This window comes from Nerophis ophidion, linkage group LG17 (genome assembly GCF_033978795.1).
Source record: "Nerophis ophidion isolate RoL-2023_Sa linkage group LG17, RoL_Noph_v1.0, whole genome shotgun sequence".
Taxonomy (NCBI): Eukaryota; Metazoa; Chordata; class Actinopteri; order Syngnathiformes; family Syngnathidae; genus Nerophis; species Nerophis ophidion.
Window position 1 is genome coordinate 29,121,431 of NC_084627.1, and position 22,246 is coordinate 29,143,676.

Below are 22,246 nucleotides of genomic sequence, written 5' to 3' on the forward strand. Positions count from 1 at the left end.
TTATATGTAGATTATATTTATTTTCCATAACAAACAGGATAACTTAAATACCCTGGCAGTGGTAGTAATAAGCTTAAATGTTTGTATTTACATTTTTTGAGTTGATTTTCATAAAATATGCTATTTAACTGCTACTGTTTTGTCGCTTTTGTTCATGTGGGGGAATATTCCAATAAAGGTGCACTACACACTACTTTTGAATTCATTATTGGGTTTTGCGTATACAATGCAGTTAATCGCGATTAATCTGAGAAATAGTGCGATTAACTTCGATTAAAATTTTTAATCGTTGCCCAGCCCTAAAAAAAATACTTACCGTATTTTTCGGATTACAAGTCGCTCCGGAGTATAAATCGCACCGGCCGAAAATGCATAATAAAAAAGGAAAAAAACAAATATAAGTCGCACTGGAGTATAGGTTGCATTTTTGGGGGAAAGTTATTTGATAAAATCCAACACCAAGAATAGACATTTGAAAGGCATTCTAAAATAAATAAAGAATAGTGAACAACAGGCTGAATAAGTGTACGTTATATGAGGCATAAATAACCAACTGAGAAGGTGCCTGGTATGTTAACGTAACATATTATGGTAAGAGTCATTCAAATAACTATAACATATAGAACATGCTATACGTTTACCAAACAATCCGTCACTCCTAATCGATAAATCCCATGAAATCTTCTTCCTCGATGTCGCTTCTTAACAACTCTGCCAACTCCAAAGGAATGCGCCGCTTCGTCTTGTCGTTTTCTGCTGCATATTTCACTACATCCAGCTTGTAATCTGCAGTACATGATTTCCTTTTCGGTGCCATTTTTGTTCAGCCCTTCTCAGTTTTTATAAGTTACCGCCAACGAAGAAATGATCCACTGTAATAGCTACGGCAGTAGCATATAGCAAATAGCAGTTAGCATTCCATGACCCACAATGCACTTCTGCCATGACCCTCCCCCGCCGAATTCTTATTGGTTGACGTGTATATGACGATTGCTGACCTTTTCTCCGTCTCTTCCGCGAATGAGTAGCTGAGGTAGGCGCCAGCGCCCCCCCCCCCCCCCCCCCCCGCAACCCCAAAAGGGAATAAGCGGTAGAAAATGGATGGATGATATTTTACAGTAATGTGTTAATAATTTCACAGCCAAACTATGAAAAAAACTGCGACTTATAGTCCGAAAAATGCGGTACTAAATATAATTTTTTATATTTAGTTTAAATTTCTTCTGCTCCAACCAGATCGCCTGTTTCCATCTCTACCACGGCCTAATTTCTATTCTCTTTTTACAGATCACGACAGAAAAGCATCGAATGAGTTTTCCTGAGACAGTGGATGAAATCTTGGACGTCTCGGAGGATGAAGGTAGGTTGATATGACTATGGAAAAGCCACCAGGTGGGGATGGTGCTAATTTTCTGAAAAAGGCTGATTTGATGGTTCCGCGGCATATGTTTTATCTGTAAGAAAAGTCAATACATACATGATTATAACTAAACCCTTTCCATTTGTTTTATAGGTGTTGCCCAGCTAACGTTAGGTAGGATTGTGTGTATCTCTGCTCAGTGACCATGTGGCTTCATCGTAGTCACACACTCATTTTCTGTGTGCATCACTACTTGTCTTTTGAATCTGTATCTCTGACACAACTTCAGCCATATTTTTTCCTCTTTAATTTTCTATTTCTTCACACTTTATCTTTTTCTCCGAGATTTATTTACATACAATGTCCAGTTTTTCATTAACATTTTCCTAATATGAGCATTTGAAACACTTTTGTTCAAGAACTCATTAACCCTTTTATGGACATTGGTCACTAGAGTGGACACTATTGTGTCTTGATATTCACGGCCACCCATTGGGCAAAAATAAACCTTTGTCAAAAACAAGATAGCTGACAAACCTGTTTTTGAACAATTGGAGTATGTTAAGATATGTGGACGCACTGTTAAAGCATTAAAAACTTATTTTATTGTGTTATTTAAAAATATTTCTTTAGACGTCGTTCCCTACCCGTTCCCAGATATACGTCGGGAAGTCAGCGTGCCGTTTGACAAGGTCTTTATTTTCATTGGATTTACATTTTTTTCAGTACAAATCTTTTCAGATCTCTGCTCTCGAGAGGAAGTCCGCTATGGCTATCTGCGTCCCCGGCTTATGGATCACTCTGAAATTGTTGGGTTGTAAAGCAAGATACCACCGGGTGATCCGCGCGTTGGCATCTTTCATGCGATGGAGCCAATAGAGGGGCTTGTGGTCCATTCAGCAGAGGCTGAATGGGCGTCCCAGCAGATAGTACCGGAGGGCACCGACCACCCACCGGATGGCGAGGCACTCCTTCTCCACCGTGCTGTATCTGCTCTCTCTTTCTGACAATTTTCTGCTTATGTAAAAGACCGGATGGTCGGTGCCCCCCCGCTGCTGGAATAAAACGGCTCCCAGTCCTCTGCCCGACGCGTCCGCCTGCAAACAAAATGGTATAGAAAAGTCAGGCATGTGCAGTACCGGCTCCTCGCAAAGTGCTTTCCTCACCTTCTCGAATGCCTCCTGGCATTGCTCCGTCCACTGAACGAGATCTGGGGCACTTTTCCGGGTGAAGTCAGTTGGTGTACTTGTCAGGTCCACAAACCGGGGGCCGAACCTCTGGTAGTAGCCCACATTCCCCATAAACTGCCTCCCCTCCTTTTTCATCTTCGGGGTCGGGCAGGCCGCAACTGCTGCGGTTTTATCTACCTGAGGCCGCACCTGACCTTCCCCCAAGTGGTACCCCAGATACTGTACCTCCCTACGGCCAACCGAGCACTTCGCCGGGTTGGCGGTGAGCCCCGCCCGCCTCAGGGACTCGAGTACTGCTCCCACCCTCTGCATATGCTCGCCTAGCTGTTCACCTGGATGATATCATCCAGATATGCGGCAGAATATGCAGTGTGGGGCCGTAGCACCCGGTCCATGAGTCACTGAAATGTGGCAGGCGCACCAAACAAGCCGAATGGAAGAGTCACAAATTGGTATAAACCTTCCGGAGTGGAGAATGCCGTTTTTTTCCTTGGACTCTGGAGACAAGGGAATCTGCCAGTAACCCCTAGTCAAATCCAGTGTCGTGAAAAAACGAGCAGTGCCCAACCGGTCCAAGAGCTTGTCGACCTGGGGCACTGGATAGGCGTCAAACCGTGACACATCATTTACCTTGCGGTAGTCGACACAGAACCGCACAGACCCATCTTTCTTCCCTACCAGAACTACGGGGCTGCACCACGCACTGTGACTCTTCTATTACTCCCAATTCCAGCATGGCTTTTAATTCTTCCCAAACTACTTTGCGTTTGTGTTCGGGCAGCCTATAGGGCCGAGACCTCACCGTCACGCCTGGGCTGGTCTCTATACGATGCTGGGTGAGAGTCGTGCAGCCTGGCAGGGGGGAGAACAACAAAACAAAATGCTGCTGCAATTTGGCCATGTCTATTTACTGTGACGGCGTCAGATGATTATTACAGCGGAGAGGAAAGGGCCGGGGGGAGAGGGAAGCCTCCGGCCCCAGCTCCTCGCTCTCCGCTATTGCCTTCACCATGGAGACAGGCTCCGCTTCCCTCCAACCTTTTAGTAGGTTGAGGTGGTATATTTGGGTTTCCCCGCCCCGGTGAGACCGCCTGACCTCGTAATCCACGTCACCTACTCGTCGTGTGACCACAAAGGGTCCTTGCCACTTGGCGAGTAATTTGGAGCTGGATGTTTGGAGTATTACAAGTACTTTCTCTCCCGGTGAAAATTGTCTGAGTTGCATCCCCCTGTTATACAGGCGCTGCTGACGTTCCTGGGCTTGGAGCAAATTCTCACGTGACAAGAGCCCCAATATGTGGAGTTTTGCTCTCAAGTCCAGGATGTACTGAATTTCGTTTTTACTGGGGCCTGGACCATCCTCCCAGCTTTCTTTAACTAGGTCCAGTACCCCGCGCGGTTTACTGCCGAACAACAGTTCAAATGGAGAAAATCCTGTTGAGGCCTGGGGAACCTCCCGCACTGCACATAACAGGGAATCCAACCATTTGTGCCAATTTGGTTTGTCCTCGTGTACGAACTTCCGGATCATGGATTTCAAAGTTCTATTCATCCGCTCCACCAGCCCATCTGTCTGTGGGTGGTGAACGCTGGTCCGAATAGATTTGATCCCCAATAATCTGTACAGCTCTTTTAACGTGCGTGACATAAAGGACGTGCCCTGGTCAGTTAGAATGTCTTTGGGGTTTCCAATTCGGGAGATATCTTAAAACATTACCTGCGCGACACTCTTTGCAGAAATGGAGCGCAGTGGTACTGCTTCGGGATAGCGCGTTGCATGATCCACCAGGACTAGCGCAAAGCGATATCCCTGGGTGCTCGAGTGAAATGGTCCGACGAGGTCCATGCCAATTCGCTCAAAGGGGACCTCTATGAGTGGTAATGGGCGCAAAGGTGCCCTAGGGGTGGCCGCGGGGTTGACTAGTTGACAGTCCGGGCAGGCCGCGCACCAGCTGCGCACGTCTGCCCGAATGCCTGGCCAGTAGAATTGGGCCATTACCCGATTGAGTGTTTTATCATAACCCATGTGGCCGGCCATCGGGTTAAAATATCCCGCCTGGAAAATCATATCCCGCCTGAAAAATCATTTCCGGACGGTTTTTTGGCATCAACAGTTGGGTGATTTCCTCCAGTGTCCACATGTCACGACTCACTCTGTATAATCTGTCCCTAATCAATGCAAAGGGAGGGAAATCCTGCGCTATATCCGGGCGAACCCGCTGCCCATCAATTGAAATCACTTGGTCCCAGTTCGCGCGCAGAGTGTCATCCATGGGGCGCCATTGGGGAACCGGGGAAACCTCCTGCGAAGTCCCTGCCGGCCCCCCCCGGCAGCGTCGGATAATCTCGCGTTGCTGATGAAAACAGCGTAGGTGCACCCCTGCACACTGCTTTATTAACCCTTTAAATCCCGACCAATTTGTTACCAAGATTACGGGGTGTGCCAGGCGCAAATTTACAGCCACCTTAACACTATGCTTTTCCCCTTTGAAAAAAATTTCCACCGGCACGATGGGGTACTCGTGAATATCCCCATGCACACATTTAACCCGCACCCATGTAACCTTTCTCAACGCCCCGGGTCGAACCAGGTTTTGGTAAATCATGGACTACTCGCAGCCCGAATACACCATCGCCCGATGTATACTCCCTTGTATCCTTACCGGCACATAGTATGTCTCTCCTGGCCCGGGGAAGGATGCTGGAGGGTCGCCAACCCGGATCACCTGCCCCACTTCCATCGCTGGACACTCCCGTTGCAGATGACCTAGCCGCTCGCACCTCCAGCACACCTGCCCCGGCATTCGAGGCACCGTTTGCGGGGAAAACGCAGTGTCCGCAGCGGCCTGGCCCTGAGGAAGAGGAAGCAGACTCGGGTTGTGTCGTGGTCGTGCCCACGGCTGGGCTCCTTCTGCGGGCACCGCCCGCATCCTGCACGTCGCCGGGACTGGCCACTCCGTTCCTCCTGCAGCCTTCTCCTCCTTCCCCTTTCCCCCGGTGTACGGCCAGGTGGTCCTCCGCCAAAGCTACCGCCGCTGCCACGCCTTGTGGTCGGTGGTATCGGACCCACGCTGACGTCCGGCCAGGACTGCTTCCAGGAACTGTTCCAAGAAGATCTGCTCCATCACCTCCTCCATTCCTCGGGGTTGCAGCCATCTTGTCGTCGCATCCCTCAGCTGTTGGCCCAGGGCGAAAGGCCGCTCCTCCGGTCCTAGTTTAATGGATCGGAACCGGCGTCTGTGGTTCTCTCCGGGCCCTCCTGTCCGGTCCAACACCGCCCTCCTCATGTCCCAGTATCTCACCCGGGACGCTGGTGGCAGGCTGAGCGCCGCTCGCTGCGCCTCTCCCGCCAGCAAAGGCAACAGCCACACCGCCCACTCCTCTTCCGGCCATGTGCATGACTTTGCTGTCGCCTCGAACATGTCCATAAAACTTTGCGGGTCTTCCGTCTCCCACCGCCAATGTCGGCCTCGCTGCTGCGGGTGTCCCCGTTCAGGCCCCTTCTGTCAGCGCTTGCAGAATCTGGCTCTGCTGCGCTATTTGACTTTGCATTGCCTCCATCTGCCGGTGGTTCGCAGTAGACACCTCCGCCAGCAGCTGTCCCAGTGCCTCTATGGGGCTTGGTGACGACATCGCAGTCTCTTTTTATGTTGGGTGCTAGATGTAGACGTCGTTCCCTACCAGTTCCTGGATATACGTCAGAAGTCAGCGTGCCGTTTGACAAGGTCTTTATTTTCATTGGATATAGATTTTCAGTACAAATCTTGTCAGATCTCTGCTCTCGTCTTTTTCCACTTCCTCCTCCGCTGGCCGCTCACTGTTAAAGACAACAACTGATTAGATTAACGCGTACCACCTGCGAAATCTAATCACCTGACAGCTGCGTCTCGCCGTCCAACACATGCCCCGCCCCTCGTCGATCGTGCTCCGCCCTCAACACCATTGACTGAGGCGGTGACCTTTAGCACCTGCAGTGCGCTAATCACAACCTCCTCCCACAATTTCCAAATCTTTTTTCCTTTTTTTTTCCTAAAAATGCATGTCATCAATTAAGCCTCTAACCTCTAAATTAATTTTCATCTTGGGCCACATTGCAGTTACAGAACTTCTCCGAAAACCCAAGTCAAAATAACAAGCAGATATTTAATTTCTACTAGTGTAGGATTTTAATTGAAAAAATTGTCAAAGACAAAAAAAAAAATAATTAATTAAAAACGTGACCAAGTGTGTCGCCAACTGAGCGTATCACTCGTCTGCACCACACTGAAGCAGAATTAGTCTCATGCCACCAAGGACGTAAAAATAATATCCAAATGGTGCACAGTTTTCCATAACTGTATGATGAAGCTGCTGATGGTGTGTTTGCCGGAGAAGCAGCTTAAATTCTATACTGTGGAAGTCCACTCTCCAAGGGATGCTGGACATTATCATTAAATTTCTTCATAAAACTACTGTAGTTGTTGGTAGATCAAGTGTGTTGTTTTTATACAGTATTTTTAATTTGAATATATGTTTTTTCTTTTTAAAAAGGCATGTAACATTTTCATAATGTACTGTTTTTTAGCGGGCAAGCACCAATCTAATTGATTTTAATTATATTTAATGGAACGTGTTGATTTGAGAAACAAGTGTCTACAGTCAAAAGCTCCGTCACAGAAGTGATTACGCTTGTAAGTTGAGGTACTACTGTACATTATCAATAAAGATTAAATTCCTTATTGACACACATTATTTCCAGGCTATGACGAGTTTGTCACCTGTGTTCTAACATGTTGTCCACCAAAGTAGACACCAAGTTCCTGGAAAATATATATATATTTTCTACATGAAGGCTTTTTTCCCATGTCTGGAGAGTAAAAATAAATAGTATTCTTGAATTCCGTGTAGATTAATTTGTACATGAAAGGGTTAATGGCATTATCCCTGCACTCAGACGGCGACTTCTCTTTTAATTCAGCTGTTTGTTAATTAGTGCTCCTGCTAATGGCTAAATTGTCGTCTTCCTGCTCGGAGGAATCCCAGTTACTGTCATCCAGCTTCTTGTTTTGACACGTTTGCAATGGTGTACATGTTTTTAAATTGATTTCTTCTCTTTATTGTTAACAATTTTGTGTTTGTGTTTGTTCCTGAGCAGCCCGTACTAATCGTGATGTGGTGCTTATTATTTCAGTCCCATTTCTCTGTAATAACCAAGCTTTTTTCTCCTACACAGAAGCAATCATTGCCATGTGTGATGCCATCTGTACTAAGCATGCTCCCTTTTTAAAAAACAAAAGACACTGTATATATAACCAGGTGCCTTGTGGTTGATTTGCCGTCCATGCTGGGTGTTGTTGGTCCATTTCCATTGCTTCCAATCCAAAATGTTGGACTGCTTTGTGGTCTTTTTTATTGTGATGTTGTGAAAGTGATACAAGGTTAAACCAGGGATGTTCAAACGTTTTATTAGTAGCAGGATCGTATACAGAAAAATTTAAGCAAGCCTGGTGACACTTTGATTCTTTGCATTAAATATGTTAAAAAACGATCTCATGTAGATACAGTGGAACCTAAATTCTGTATATGAAATTAATAGGTTGGTTAACAGGGTTTGTAAATAGAAAAGTTCATACTAAATTTGCCCTAGTGTGTGAATGTGAGTGTGAATGTTGTCTGTCTATCTGTGTTGGCTCTGCGATGTGGTGGCGACTTGTCCAGGGTGTACTCCGCCTTCCGCCCGATTGTAGCTGAGATAGGCACTAGCGCCCCCCGCGACTCCAAAGGGAATAAGCGGTAGAAAATGGATGGATGGATATATTGAAGCAAATTTCTCCTAAAGAAACAATACAAACATGAATAATGGGTTCCAGTCTTTGACAAAGGCCATATTTTAGTGAAAGTTTGTACAGTTTGAACATTATATAAAGTGCTATTCAGTCCAGTACGTCAAACAAACATAACAAGGGAGCAACTTTCTATTTAATTTTACAAAGTCAAAACAACTTACTGTGTGCCGACACACAGGCACACATGTCACTGTCACTAGCCCTGTGGTGCACTCATACAGAAGTTTAAAATCACAAAACTCTTTAACGTGCCAGGTCAATACAATGATTAGGAATACAAAATAGACTCCACTTAACTTGTTGCTTAATGTTGTAAGGAGTGTTGACAACGCTGTGGCTACTTGCTGAATGTTTCAAACCACAAATTGCTTCTCCATCGCTTTCTTTGGACTCGTATTCAACTAGCAAATAAAAAAATATGTTATAAAATGGTTAAAAAAAACAACCTTTAAAGCACACAAAGTAGCACAGAAGTTGACTGAAAAAGCAGGAAGCACCAAATCGCTCGCTCAAAATGGATGTGCTGCCGGTCTCAATAAAGATTTCCCTCCAGACGCACAATTGGTGGATGAAACGTTGGTACACTAAGACAAGGATTGTATACCAAAGCATATTTTTATTTGGTCTGTGGTTTGTAAATCAAAAGGTTCGTTCAATAAGCAGTTCGTAAATCGAGGTTCCACTGTATGCTAAGCTGGCTAAATATAACCTCAACATCTTAGCTTTGTATTTTACTGTAGGTGACAAAGTAAATTAGTCGAATACAGTATCTAATAATATATCTCTGTAATTATTATGTATGCCAAGGATCGCCCTTGACTTAAGTGATGCTATTTGATACTGTATAAGTACTGTAGACAGTGTGGATGATTTTTTTTGGAAGTGTTTCACATAATTTTTACTCTGTTCTTGTCCTTCTGTCACAATTATTTCTGTGTTATTTGTTCTCTGTAACTTGCTGCCTTTTTTTAAAACTCAGTGACTTGTATTTCTTCCGCAGGAGACGAGTTGCTTGGTATGGACGGAGCGCGCTATTTGAAGCTTGACGACTTCAAGGATCAAGACGATGACTTTCTCTCCCCGAAGAAGACTCTTAGAGACTTTGAGGGAGGTGTGGGAACCACGTACGTCCACTTATGTTGTTTGCATTCTGCTTGTTTTTAAGTTTTGTTTCTATTACGAAAAAATATCCAGCAACTGTATTGTATTGCAGTGTGTAGCTTCTATGTTATTGTGTGCTCAGCTGTGATGTAGCTGATTTGAACTTTACTGTACCGATTGGAACACATTTTTGTTGCATTAGCTCTTTTTAATGCAGGAAAAAAAGAGCAATAAGGTGCAGATATACAGTGGGGAAAAAAAGTATTTAGTCAGCCACCGATTGTGCAAGTTCTCCCACTTAAAATGATGACAGATGTCTGTAATTTTCATCATATTTACACTTCAACTGTGAGAGACAAAATGTGAAAAAAAAAATCCAGGAATTCACATTGTAGGAATTTTAAATAATTTATTTGTAAATTATGGTGGAAAAAAAGTATTTAGTCAACCATTCAAAGCGCTCACTGATGGAAGCAGGTTTTGGTTCAAAATCTCACGATACATGGCCTCATTCATTTTTCCTTAACACGGATCAATTTTCCTGTCCCCTTAGCAGAAAAACAGCCCAAAGCATGATGTTTCCACCCCCATGCTTCACAGTAGGTGTGGTGTTCTTCGGATGCAACTCAGTATTCTTCTTCCTCCAAACACGACGAGTTGAGTTTATACCAAAAAGTTCTATTTTGGTTTCATCTGACCACATGACATTCTCCCAATCCTCTGCTGTATCATCCATGTATCCATTTTGGTATAAACTCAACTCGTCGTGTTTGTAGAAAGAAGAATACTGATTTGCATCCCAAGAACACCATACCTACTGTGAAGCATGGGGGTGGAAACATCATGCTTTAGGGCTGTTTTTCTGCTAAGGGGACAGGACGATTGATACGTGTTAAGGACAGAATGAATGGGGCCATGTATCATGAGATTTTGAGCCAAAACCTCCTTCCATCAGTGAGAGCTTTAAATGGTTAACCAAATACTTATTTTCCACCATAATTCACATATAAATTCTTTAAAATTCCTACAATGTGAATTCCTGGATTTTCTTTTCCCATTCTGTCTCTCACAGTTGAAGTGTACCTATGATGAAAATTACAGACCTCTGTCATCATTTTAAGTGGGAGAACTTGCACAATCGGTGGCTGACTAAACACTTTTTTGCCAAACTGTATATAGATTACTGCACGGATAAATATATTGCACTTTTGCATATGCATCCACGTTTATGGATGTATGTTATATGGTCTTTATATTCCAGCGAGTTAATCCGTTTTTGTGGGGAATTGAAGGGATTATTAAAATGCGTTCAAGAGTCTTGTGGCCTGAGGGAAGAAGTTGTTACAGAACCTGGAGGTTCTGCTACGGAGGCTGCGGAACCTCTTTCTTTAACTTACAATGTTTTACCTTTTTGTAAATGACTTGACTAAAAAAATACAAGGAAGTTCATGATGGACACGGAAAGGTGTCGTCTTTTAGATGTATAATGAGTGTGATATTGAATTGGTCTAAATAGGGCTGGGCGATATGGCCTTTTTTAATATCTCGATATTTTTAGGCCATATCGCGATACACGATATATATATCGATATGTTGCCTTGGCCTTGAATGAACACTTGATACATATAATCACAGCAGTATGATGATTCTTTGTGTCTACATTAAAACATTCTTCTTAATACTGCATTAATATATGCTACTTTTAAACTTTCATGCAGAGAAGGAAATCACAAATAAGTCAATTTACCAAAACTGTATTTATTAAACAGTTATTAAGCAGTGGCACAAACGTTAATGTCATTTCCAAAACAGAAAGTGCAAGATTGTTAGAGATTTTAACTGTCAAATAAAAATGAGCTGCATAATAGGAAATCAAATAGTGTTCGTCCTTCCCTATGTGGTAGGTTACTACAAACGTTATTAAATTCTGTTGTTGACTATTTTTTTCATACGGTGTTGATCTGGAAATGTATGCCTCGGCATTTTGATGGTGTGGGCGTGTGGCTACGAATGGAGATGTTGACATGTGGAGTAAGCACTTTTCATTCTCTAGCAGGTGACTTTTCACATTATGCTACATATAGGCAGTAATGCTACTTTGTATAGCAACGCTTTTGCCACATGCTTGACTTATTACGGTTGTCTCTTCGACATATTCCCAGAAGATTGACCCCTGCTGGTTTTCTTGGGATTTGCTTCTTCCTTCATTCGCACCTTCTTTCTCTCGTATTGCCACTCGCACGGCTCTGTTAGCATCACAGCTAACATTACCCATGCTGCTGCCTCTCTGCTCCGCGAGGGCGTATACATATGTGACGTATGACGTGACAGTATGTGATGTATGTATGAAGGTGTGCATGCTGTCTGTGAGAAGGAGACACAAGAAAGAGTGGGAAGAGCCTGTAGTGTGATTCCAGCAGCTAAAAGCAAATGCGTGAGAACGTATATTCCAATATCACGATATAGTCATTTTATATATCGCACAGAGGCAAACCCGCGATATATCGTGTATATTAATATATCGCCCAGCCATAGGTCTAAATTATATTATATTCCAGATTTTTTTTTTTTTCAGAATACATTTTAGCGTTTAAAATGTTTTTATTAAAATAAATAAATCTCTTCATGTTTTATTCCACAGGCCGTATTCTCCCGCCATTCCTAGGATCCCTTGTGTTTCGCCAGAGACTGTTCTTCTTGATCAGGTATGCTTACCTCTATAAGTGGCAAATTATCATAGGCTGTGTCACAAATCATTAAATACTTCCGTCAGTACACTCGATATGCATACTATGTGCACTGCCTACTTAGTTCCAGAGGACGCAATTTTTGACACTGTTGCACCTTTTTTCCTACCTTCTTATTATCTTTCTTACTTTTGTAAGAAAGTTTCAACTACTGGAGTTAGTCCCTCCCCTTTCACACTGTGATGATTGAGCTTGGTTAAGGTGTGTCTTGGCACACTTGCCATTTGGGTCATAGTTAGTGCAACATCTGAGTACATCTGAGGGCGAGCAGCAGTTTTACATATGGGCCACATGGGTAATTGCTCGGGCGGCATACTCTAAGGGGCGCTGTCACGCTAAATGTCTTCCCCCCTACTAAAACCTTCCCCCCGGAAAACATTTGGCATGACAGCCCCTCTAATGCCTGAAGGACCCCAATGAGGGTGGAAGGACCTTAAAGCAGCCCACACAGCTGCCTGTTTTAAAAGCATTATAATTAGCTGATTGTCATTGGTGAAAAATAACGGTGAGGAAAAAATATTAGCATTCCAGCATGCTAACCTTTCAAGCTATCTTTGCTTCGCTAATTTTGCAGCTGTAACCCTTAAGAGTCATAAAACTTGCTTAAAGCAGCCCACACAGCTGCCTGTTTTAAAATAATTATATTTGGCTGATTGTTATTGGTGAAAAATAACGGTAAGGAAAAAATATTAGCATTCCAGCATGCTAACCTTTCAAGCTATTTTTGCTTCGCTAATTTTGCAGCTGTAACCCTTAAGAGTCATATAACTTGGTATTATCACACCCTCATTGGGGTCCTTCTGGCCCTAGAGGGGCTGTCACGCCAAATGTCTTCCGGGGGGAAGGTTTTTGTAGGGGGGAAGAAATTAGGCGTGACCGCGCCGCATGGATGAGGGTTAAAAAAAATATTCCTCTTGTAATGGCATGCCTGTGTTATTGTAGCACGCCAAAAGGAGGCTTCACCCAGGGTGCCAATGAATGTAGACGTGCCACTGTTAATGACAAATGTGCATTTTTTTGTATTTGAGGTTCCACTGTATAACGACAAAATAAATATCAACAATCTTTGAAGTTGGTTCTTGAACATAGTCCGCCGACCGAAACGTTTTTCAAGTGAAACAGATTTCCCCATAAGAAACAATGTACCCATGAATAATTGGTTCTTGCCTCGACAAAAGTCCTCATTTTGTATTAGAATATTTTGAAGACACTGCAATGTGTATAAATAATGTACATGTATCAAAATAACAGAACAAGCGGGTAATGGCTCAACAATCTCTTTTCTTAGTCAAACACCACAACAACAACAGCCCTTCAAAATGTTACCAAACATGTTGCTACAACAAAAAACCCAAAGAGGAAAATCATTTTACCTTGTGAATTTGAATATTCATGGCATTTTTTTGAACAATCTGGGAGAGGTAAACAAGCAAAGTGTTACCTTCCACGTGTTCCAGCCCTCGCTAGCGTTGGCACAAACTTCTTGTGTTCCAGCAAAAGAGATCCCCTCTGGCATATTTTTTCAAATAGTCCTTATCACAGTTAAAAAGATATGTAGAAATTTCCCCTCTCAAATACAATTAATGTATAAGACTCAGCTTTGTCCAAGCAGTCTCACCGCATCAGCGGGCATGCTGCACCCAACACTGTGAATGACAGCTGCACCTGAAACTTTCCCAAACACACACACGACACTTCTAAAATTGTTCTTCCATGCTGGTTCCAACATGGTCAGTTTTGGACATCAAGTCGCCATATTAATGGCAAGACTACTCTTAAATGATAGCCTCGGAAATGCTATCACTGGCTAGCTGCTTCTTGTTTGGCTACACGGGCGACAACTTTTCCACCTTCGCCTGCACGCTCTTTCCATCGTTGCAAAGTTAATTAACTCCTTCGGCAAAGTCAGCAACCATATAAACATCCTTTTTGAAAATGGTTGCAGTCGTGGACTTGTTTTTGCCTTAGATGTGAGCGGAACTATAGTCACGTTGGCAAACAGAATGACTAGATAAATGAAAAAAATGAATGAAGTGATCGTACATCGAGACCTTGGTGGCACACCGAGGCATACTTGGCTTGATGTCAACGTTTGTCGACCGAAAAGAACGCAAATAGAAGCGATCGTGAATCGAGGTTCCACTGTACTCATTTGGTCAATTATTGTTATATAAAGTAGGTCTTCGATTTATCAATCAATCAATCAATGTTTACTTATATAGCCCTAAATCACTAGTGTCTCAAAGGGCTGCACAAACCACCACGACATCCTCGGTAGGCCCACATAAGGGCAAGGAAAACTCACACCCAGTGGGACATCGGTGACAATAATGACCCAGTGGGACGTCGGTGACAATGATGACTATGAGAACCTTAGAGAGGAGGAAAGCAATGGATGTCGAGCGGGTCTAACATGATACTGTGAAAGTTCAATCCACAATGGATCCAACACAGTCGCGAGAGTCCAGTCCAAAGCGGCTCTAACACAGCAGCGAGAGTCCCGTTCACAGCGGAGCCAGCAGGAAACCATCCCAAGCGGAGGCGGATCAGCAGCGCAGAGATGTCCCCAGCCGATACACAGGCAAGCAGTACATGGCCACCGGATCGGACCGGACCCCCTCCACAAGGGAGAGTGGGACATAGAAGAAAAAGAAAAGAAACGGCAGATCAACTGGTCTAAAAAGGGAGTCTATTTAAAGGCTAGAGTATACAAATGAGTTTTAAGGTAAGACTTAAATGCTTCTACTGAGGTGGCATCTCGAACTGTTACCGGGAGGGCATTCCAGAGTACTGGAGCCCGAACGGAAAACGCTCTATAGCCCGCAGACTTTTTTTGGGCTTTGGGAATCACTAACAAGCCGGAGTCCTTTGAGCGCAGATTTCTTGCCGGGACATATGGTACAATACAATCGGAAAGATAGGATGGAGCTAGACCGTGTAGTATTTTATACGTAAGTAGTAAAACCTTAAAGTCACATCTTAAGTGCACAGGAAGCCAGTGCAGGTGAGCCAGTACAGGCGTAATGTGATCAAACTTTCTTGTTCTTGTCAAAGGTCTAGCAGCCACATTTTGTACCAACTGTAATCTTTCAATGCTAGACATGGGGAGACCCGAAAATAATACGTTACAGTAGTCGAGGCGAGACGTAACAAACGCATGGATAATGATCTCAGCGTCTTTAGTGGACAGAATGGAGCGAATTTTAGCGATATTACGGAGATGAAAGAAGGCCGTTTTAGTAACGCTTTTAATGTGTGCCTCAAAGGAGAGAGTTGGGTCGAAGATAACACCCAAATTCTTTACCGTGTCGCCTTGTTTAATTGTTTGGTTGTCAAATGTTAGAGTTGTATTATTAAATAGAGTTCGGTGTCTAGCAGGACCGATAATCAGCATTTCCGTTTTTTTGGCGTTGAGTTGCAAAAAGTTAGCGGACATCCATTGTTTAATTTCATTAAGACACGCCTCCAGCTGACTACAATCCGGCGTGTTGGTCAGCTTTAGGGGCATGTAGAGTTGGGTGTCATCAGCATAACAGTGAAAGCTAATACCGTATTTGCGTATGATGTCACCTAGCGGCAGCATTTAGATGCTGAAGAGTGCAGGGCCAAGGACCGAACCCTGGGGAACTCCACACGTTACCTTAACGTAGTCCGAGGTCGCATTGTTATGGGAGACACACTGCATCCTATCAGTAAGATAAGAGTTAAACCAAGACAGGGCTAAGTCTGACATACCAATTCGTGTTTTGATACGTTCTAATAAAATATGATCGACGGTATCGAAAGCAGCGCTAAGATCGAGGAGCAGCAACATAGATGACGCATCAGAATCCATCGTTAGCAATAGATCATTAGTCATTTTTGCGAGGGCTGTCTCCGTGGAGTGATTTGCCCTGAAACCGGATTGAAAGGTTTCACATAGATTGTTAGACGCTAAGTGTTCATTTAACTGCTCCGCAACAATTTTTTCAAGGATTTTTGAAATAAAGGGAAGGTGAGACACCGGTCGGTAGTTTACCATGAGGTCAGGATCGAGGTTAGGTCTTTTAAGAAGAGGATGAATAACCGCTTTTTTGAATGCTAGGGGAACATTGCCCGAGGAGAGTGATAAGTTTATAATATTTAGCACTGATGGACCTAATAATACAAAGAGCTCCTTGATCAGTTTCCCAGGAAGAGGGTCAAGTAAACATATTGTCTGTTTTATTCCATTTACACGTTGTAACAATTCCTCTAATGTTATTTCCACAAAACGAGAGAAACTATTTTGGAGGGCAGTATCCGCCGTATATACCATCGTATCAGTGTTAATAGAACCCCGTTGTAGCTGGGACGCATTGTCTTTAATCTCCTTTCTAATGACTTCAATTTTCTTACTAAAGAATTGCATAAAGTCATCAGCTGAGTGGGTTGAGCTACTGGAAGGGGTCCCTTGTTGGGTTAGCGATGCTACCGTGCTAAACAAAAATTTAGGATCGTTTTTATTACGGTGGATGAGATTTGAGTAATATTTAGCTTTAGCTAAGGTAAGCATGCGTTTATAAGTTATTAAACCATCACTCCATGCTTGATGGTGCACCTCAAGTTTAGTCGTGCGCCATTTGCGTTCCAGCTTTCTACATAATAATTTCTGAGCTCTAGTTTCTTCTGTAAACCACGGGGTGCGCTTTTTTGGAGCCTTTTTTAACTTTAGCGGTGCTATGTTATCAATGGTTTCGCGCAGGGCGTCGTTAAGTTGTTAGTGAGGTTATCAATAGAGCCCACATACTTTGGGAATGGTGCCATTACCGAGGGCAGTAGGTCAGCAAGAGTTGTCGAAGTGGCTGTATTAATGTTGCGGCTGCTATAGCAGTTATTATTATTATTGGTTTGACGAACATGCGTCTGAACCTCGAATTTTATAAGGTAATGATCGGACAATACTTTAGTATACGGGAGTATCGTAACTTTGGAAACGGTGATACCCCTGACAAGCACTAGGTCTATCGTATTACCGTTGCGATGCGTGGGTTCATTTATTATTTGTGTGAGACCACAGCTATCAATTACAGTCTGGAGCGCTACGCACGGTGGGTCCGATGGGGTATTCATATGGATATTAAAGTCCCCCATTATGATTATATTATCGGCGTGTGTCACTAGATCAGCAACGAACTCTGAGAATTCATTGATAAAGTCCGAACAGGGCCCTGGGGGGCGGTAGATAACAGCCAGGTGTAGAGGCAGCGGTGTGACAGACCTCATAGTTAGCACCTCAAACGATATATATGTATTATTTATGTTAGGACTAAGGTTAAAGTTTTCGTTGTATATTAGTGCGACCCCCCCACCCCTTTTAAGCGGACTGGCAATATGCGCATGTGTAAAGTTAGGAGGACATGCCTCATTTAGCGCAAAAAGTCGTTTGGTTTAAGCCAGGTTTCGCAGAGACCGATGACGTTAAGATTGTTGTCTCTGATGATATCATTAACTAATAACGTTTTGGGAGACAATGATCTTATGTTTAAAAAACCTATATTATAGGTAGTGGGCTGTTTCAGGGAATTTTTGATCAAATTATCCGTAGTAGCAATATTAATAATGTTGTGTTTATTATGCCCAGTGCATTTAGTATAGTTACGACCATATCTAGGAATTGATACGACGGGAATTTTCCGATTGTTTGATTGTTGCTTTGATAAACTGCACGCATCATGGTTAGCCACCTCAGTAACGGGGATTTTCCGATTGTTTGATTGTTGCTTTGATAAACTGCACGCATCATGGTTAGCCACCTCAGTAACGGGAATTTTCCGATTGTTTGTTTGTTGCTTTGATAAACTGCACGCATCATAGTTAGCCACCTCAGTAAAACACATGTCCAACTCTGAAACACTCAAAGCAGAAAAAACGTGTTCTAATTTAACTGACTCCTTACCCAGACCAATAGTCTCGCATTTTCCATCTAAATCCGTCTGCAGGATGGAGGGAAGGTGTGTTCTGTGGGGTTTAGCCTTCTGCTTTGTTTTTAGCCCCGCTCGACATCCGCGTTTCCGATCACACCGCTGGCGTCTGCTCCGTAGACGGCCCCCGCTGCTACTAGACTCCCCTGCTTCACAGGCCGCTGGATGTAGCCGCCGACGTATTCCCGTGCTAGTTAGCAAGTCTAGCACGCAAGCGTCTATCAGTCCAAAACGGCCCGATATGTCCACATCCAGAAGTGTCTGGCGGTCGTACGTGATCACGGAGTGACCACGATGTGAGCCAGCCATAAAGTTTGTAGAATTGTCCGGTATTTCTGCCAAATGTTCCATCTTTAGCAGCAGCTCCGCAATGTTGCAGCCCGTACGGGCGCCGCCATCTTGGATCTAGGAACTTGATTGGTTCTCGAACAGAGTTTGTACTTATAAAAGTTTGTATATTGAAACAAATGTCTTTATTAAAAAAAAAAAACACATGTAAATTTGTAAATCGAGCAGAGAGGTTCCTAAATCAACGTTGCACTATACTTGGATTTTTCTCACTTTACATTCCTTTTTTCATTATTTTTTTTAATCAGTCGTGGTTATTTGTTTGTGATTTTGACTGCCTTTGATGTTCCCTACACACTGTGACCTCAGCAGACCCCCATCCCACTGCCAAAGGAGTATGACGAAGATTCTCTTATCCCGAGCAGTCCAGCGACAGAAACCTCAGACAACGTCAGCCCTGTGGCCAGCCCCATTCACACCGGGTAAGCTTGTTGATTATGTCTTTTCAGCTGTCATCTGTGTCTTACAGGTTAAAAAGATAGTTCTGAAGAGTTGTAGTTTGGTAATTGTTTAGCCACAGTGTGTTAATTAGTTCATGACGTACAGTATTTCTACTAGTTGTGAATGGAGCTTCCTTTTTCCATTTAGTAGTAATAAAAGTTATAATCAGGTGTAGTGGGAAAAACCTGACTCCTATAATGAAATACGTGCCTACCCAGCATGCACAATACATTAAAACAATGTTGAAAACTTGTTAAATTAGGTCTTGACGTTGAACAAGTCCAACCTAACATTGAATCATGCTTTTTGACGACGTTTATTCAATGTTGAGTTCTGACGTTGAATTGACCATTAAATTTTGATCATTTTCCAACCAAGATTTTACAACACATATACAACTTCAAACGACGTGCCTTTTGACAACGTTTATTCAATGTCAGTCACACAGTGACGTTGATTTGACCTTTGAAATTTTGTCATTTCCCAACCAATAACGTGGATCCAGTGTTAGACACCAACGTTGTCTAAATTTGCCATATTTTTGCTGAAAGGATTTAGTAGAGAATATCGACGATAAAGTTCGCAACTTTTGGTCGCTAATAAAAAAGCCTAACCTGTACCGGAAGTAGCAGACAATATACGCGTGACATCACGGGTTTTGTAGCTCCTCACATCCTCACATTATTTATAATCATGGCCACCAGCAGCGAGAGCGATTCGGACCAAGAAAGCGAGGATTTCCCCATTAAGTTGAGCGGGGATGAAAAAATTTGTGGATGTGGAAAGTGAGAATGAAGGACTAGAAAAAAAAAGAAATAAAGACGAGGGCAGTGGGAGCGATTCAGATGTTATTAGACACATTTACTAGGATAATTCTGGAAAATCCCTTATCTGCTTATTGTGTTACTAGTGTTTTAGTGAGATTATATGGTCGTACCTGTACAACTTGAAGGTCGGCCCCGCACCTTTCTTCAGCACCAATCGACGGGTGGTGGCGATGCCCATCTCTGCCTTTCGCAAGGGACCCTCTTCGAAACACGATCTTTCAAAATGATCGCTGCATAATACACTTTACTTTGTGTGTGTGGTCCAATCCAACCGCTTGACATCTCTGTTCCATAGTAAAGCTAGACTGTCATCTTTCGGGAATGTAAACAATGAAACACCGGCTGTGTTTGTGTTGCTAAAGGCGGCCACAATACACTGCTTCCCACCTACAGCTTTCTTCTTTGACGTCTCCATTATTCATTGAACAATATGCAAAACATTCAGCAACACAGATGTCCATAATACTGTGGAATTATGCGATGAAAACAGACGACTTATAGTTGGGAACAGTGCTGGAACAAAATGTCCTCTACAAGGCGTGATGTCACGCGCACGCGTCATCATACCGCGACGTTTTAGCATGATACTTCAGCGCGAAATTTAAAATTGCAATTTAGTAAACTAAACCGGCCGTATTGGCATGTGCTGCAAAGTTAAGATTTCATCGTCCTCCCCAAGGTTCTCATAGTCATCATTGTCACCGACGTCCCACTGGGTCATCATTGTCACCAACGTCCCACTGGGTGTGAGTTTTCCTTGCCCTTATGTGGGCCTACCGAGGATGTCGTAGTGGTGTGTGTTGTGGTTTGTGCAGCCCTTTGAGACACTAGTGATTTAGGGCTATATAAGTAAACATTGATTGATTGATTGATATATAAACTATCAGAGTGCGTGGTTGGTAGTAGTGGGTTTCAGTAGGGCTTTAAGGGACATGTTTGTATAATCAATATTGTATCAATGTCTTGTGCCCGCTGGGTACTCACACTGCAACATTGGATTTTAGTCTCTTATAAAATATACATATACACCAATGTTGCTTTTCTTCACCATGATGTCATTTTCTGAACTTGTTCTCTTGAAGCTTCTTGGTGAGCTTCATGGTGGACGCTCGTGGAGGCTCCATGCGAGGCAGCAGACATCACGGCCTTCGAGTGATTATCCCTCCTCGGACATGCGCTGCACCAACACGCATTACCTGTCGTCTGGTCAAACCTCAGAAACTGACCACGCCCCCTCCTCTGGTGGAAGGGGAGGGCCTTGCCAGCCGCATCATCTCTTTAGGGCCATCCAGCATGCAGTTTCTTGGGTGAGTCAATTGTCAATGCTTTTATAGTAAATACACTATAGAGCTACAGTACATATGTCTTTTGCGATGTGTTTTGTATGTATTCATGGTTAAAGTTACTGTTTGCATCTTTTACGCGGCTGCCGAGAGGGCGCTAAATTTTGGAAAGTGTTGTAAGCATTATATCCATCCCTCTTCCTGCTCTGATCATGCAAACCCCGCATTGTATAGTACGTGCACGTAAAGGACAAGGTGAAGAGAACAAGCGTCAACTCGACAGTGCTAGCTACACTATGCAATGATCGCCATTCCACATATTCCTTAATTAGGGCTTTAGATGCATAAGAAACATTGAAAGACAATAGAACATGGATGTAATTGGTGATTATACTTTGGTGCGGATGTTCACTGTAGGCAGCAAGTGCTGCAAGCCCGTGTGTTTTTACAGTATGCCATCCAACGCAACGAAAATTGCCATAATATACATAATGAGCCCTGGAGGAAACTTACAAAACCCCTGAATACATGTATAGTTTCACAGTTTCAGAGGAGTGTAAAACTAGTTAGCGATTTGGCGCAGTTTAGCTACTAATGTTAGCTATCATTGAATGTGCAGCCTATCACAGTAATTCTCAAAATGTGGTATGAGTACCGCAGGGGTGGCCAACCAGTCAGAGACTAACAGACTCTTTTTTTGTTTTTTTACTGTGTTACTGCAAAGAGCCACATCCTACACAAGGGCACACATGAACATCACCCCATCCCTTCATCACACACACACACACACACACACACACACACACACACACACACACACACACACTCACACACACACACACCCCTTTGCTCATACAGATTTATTGTAAATGTCACACACCAACATGACTCCGACAGTACTAAGACCACAGGCCATTTATTTTCTCACACATATAAACTCTCATTTCAACCAAGTCCATAAACAAAAATATAATATTTTGTCTCTTACTATGCATGTTGCTTAGTGGGACTTCTGGCATTCCCTGTCGTGGACAATCCTCTTCAAATCTGGCTTGTATTCCGTTGTTGCCACTGAAAGCAATTCTTTCACATGGGTGTCAGTCAGAACAGATCGATTTTTTTCACATGATTCAGGGTAGAAAACACAGACTAGCAGACGTATGTTGACCCAAACATTCACAG

The 22,246-nt window shown here is 43.4% G+C and overlaps 1 protein-coding gene across 10 annotated transcripts in view; it reads left to right on the forward strand.

The window, feature by feature from the left end:
• Positions 1-22,246, forward strand: part of LOC133536300 (ankyrin-1-like) — a 243,425-nt gene that overhangs the window by 137,837 nt on the left and 83,342 nt on the right. For 8 of the 10 annotated variants that reach the window (XM_061876715.1, XM_061876718.1, XM_061876722.1 and 5 more), the window contains exons 22-27: positions 1,288-1,360; positions 1,514-1,534; positions 9,376-9,499; positions 12,118-12,181; positions 18,823-18,935; positions 20,864-21,088. In XM_061876715.1, coding sequence (XP_061732699.1) covers positions 1,288-1,360; positions 1,514-1,534; positions 9,376-9,499; positions 12,118-12,181; positions 18,823-18,935; positions 20,864-21,088 — 620 coding nt within the window. The remainder of the gene's footprint in view (positions 1-1,287; positions 1,361-1,513; positions 1,535-9,375; positions 9,500-12,117; positions 12,182-18,822; positions 18,936-20,863; positions 21,089-22,246) is intronic. The other 2 variants (XM_061876716.1, XM_061876720.1) reach the window with 2 other exon arrangements.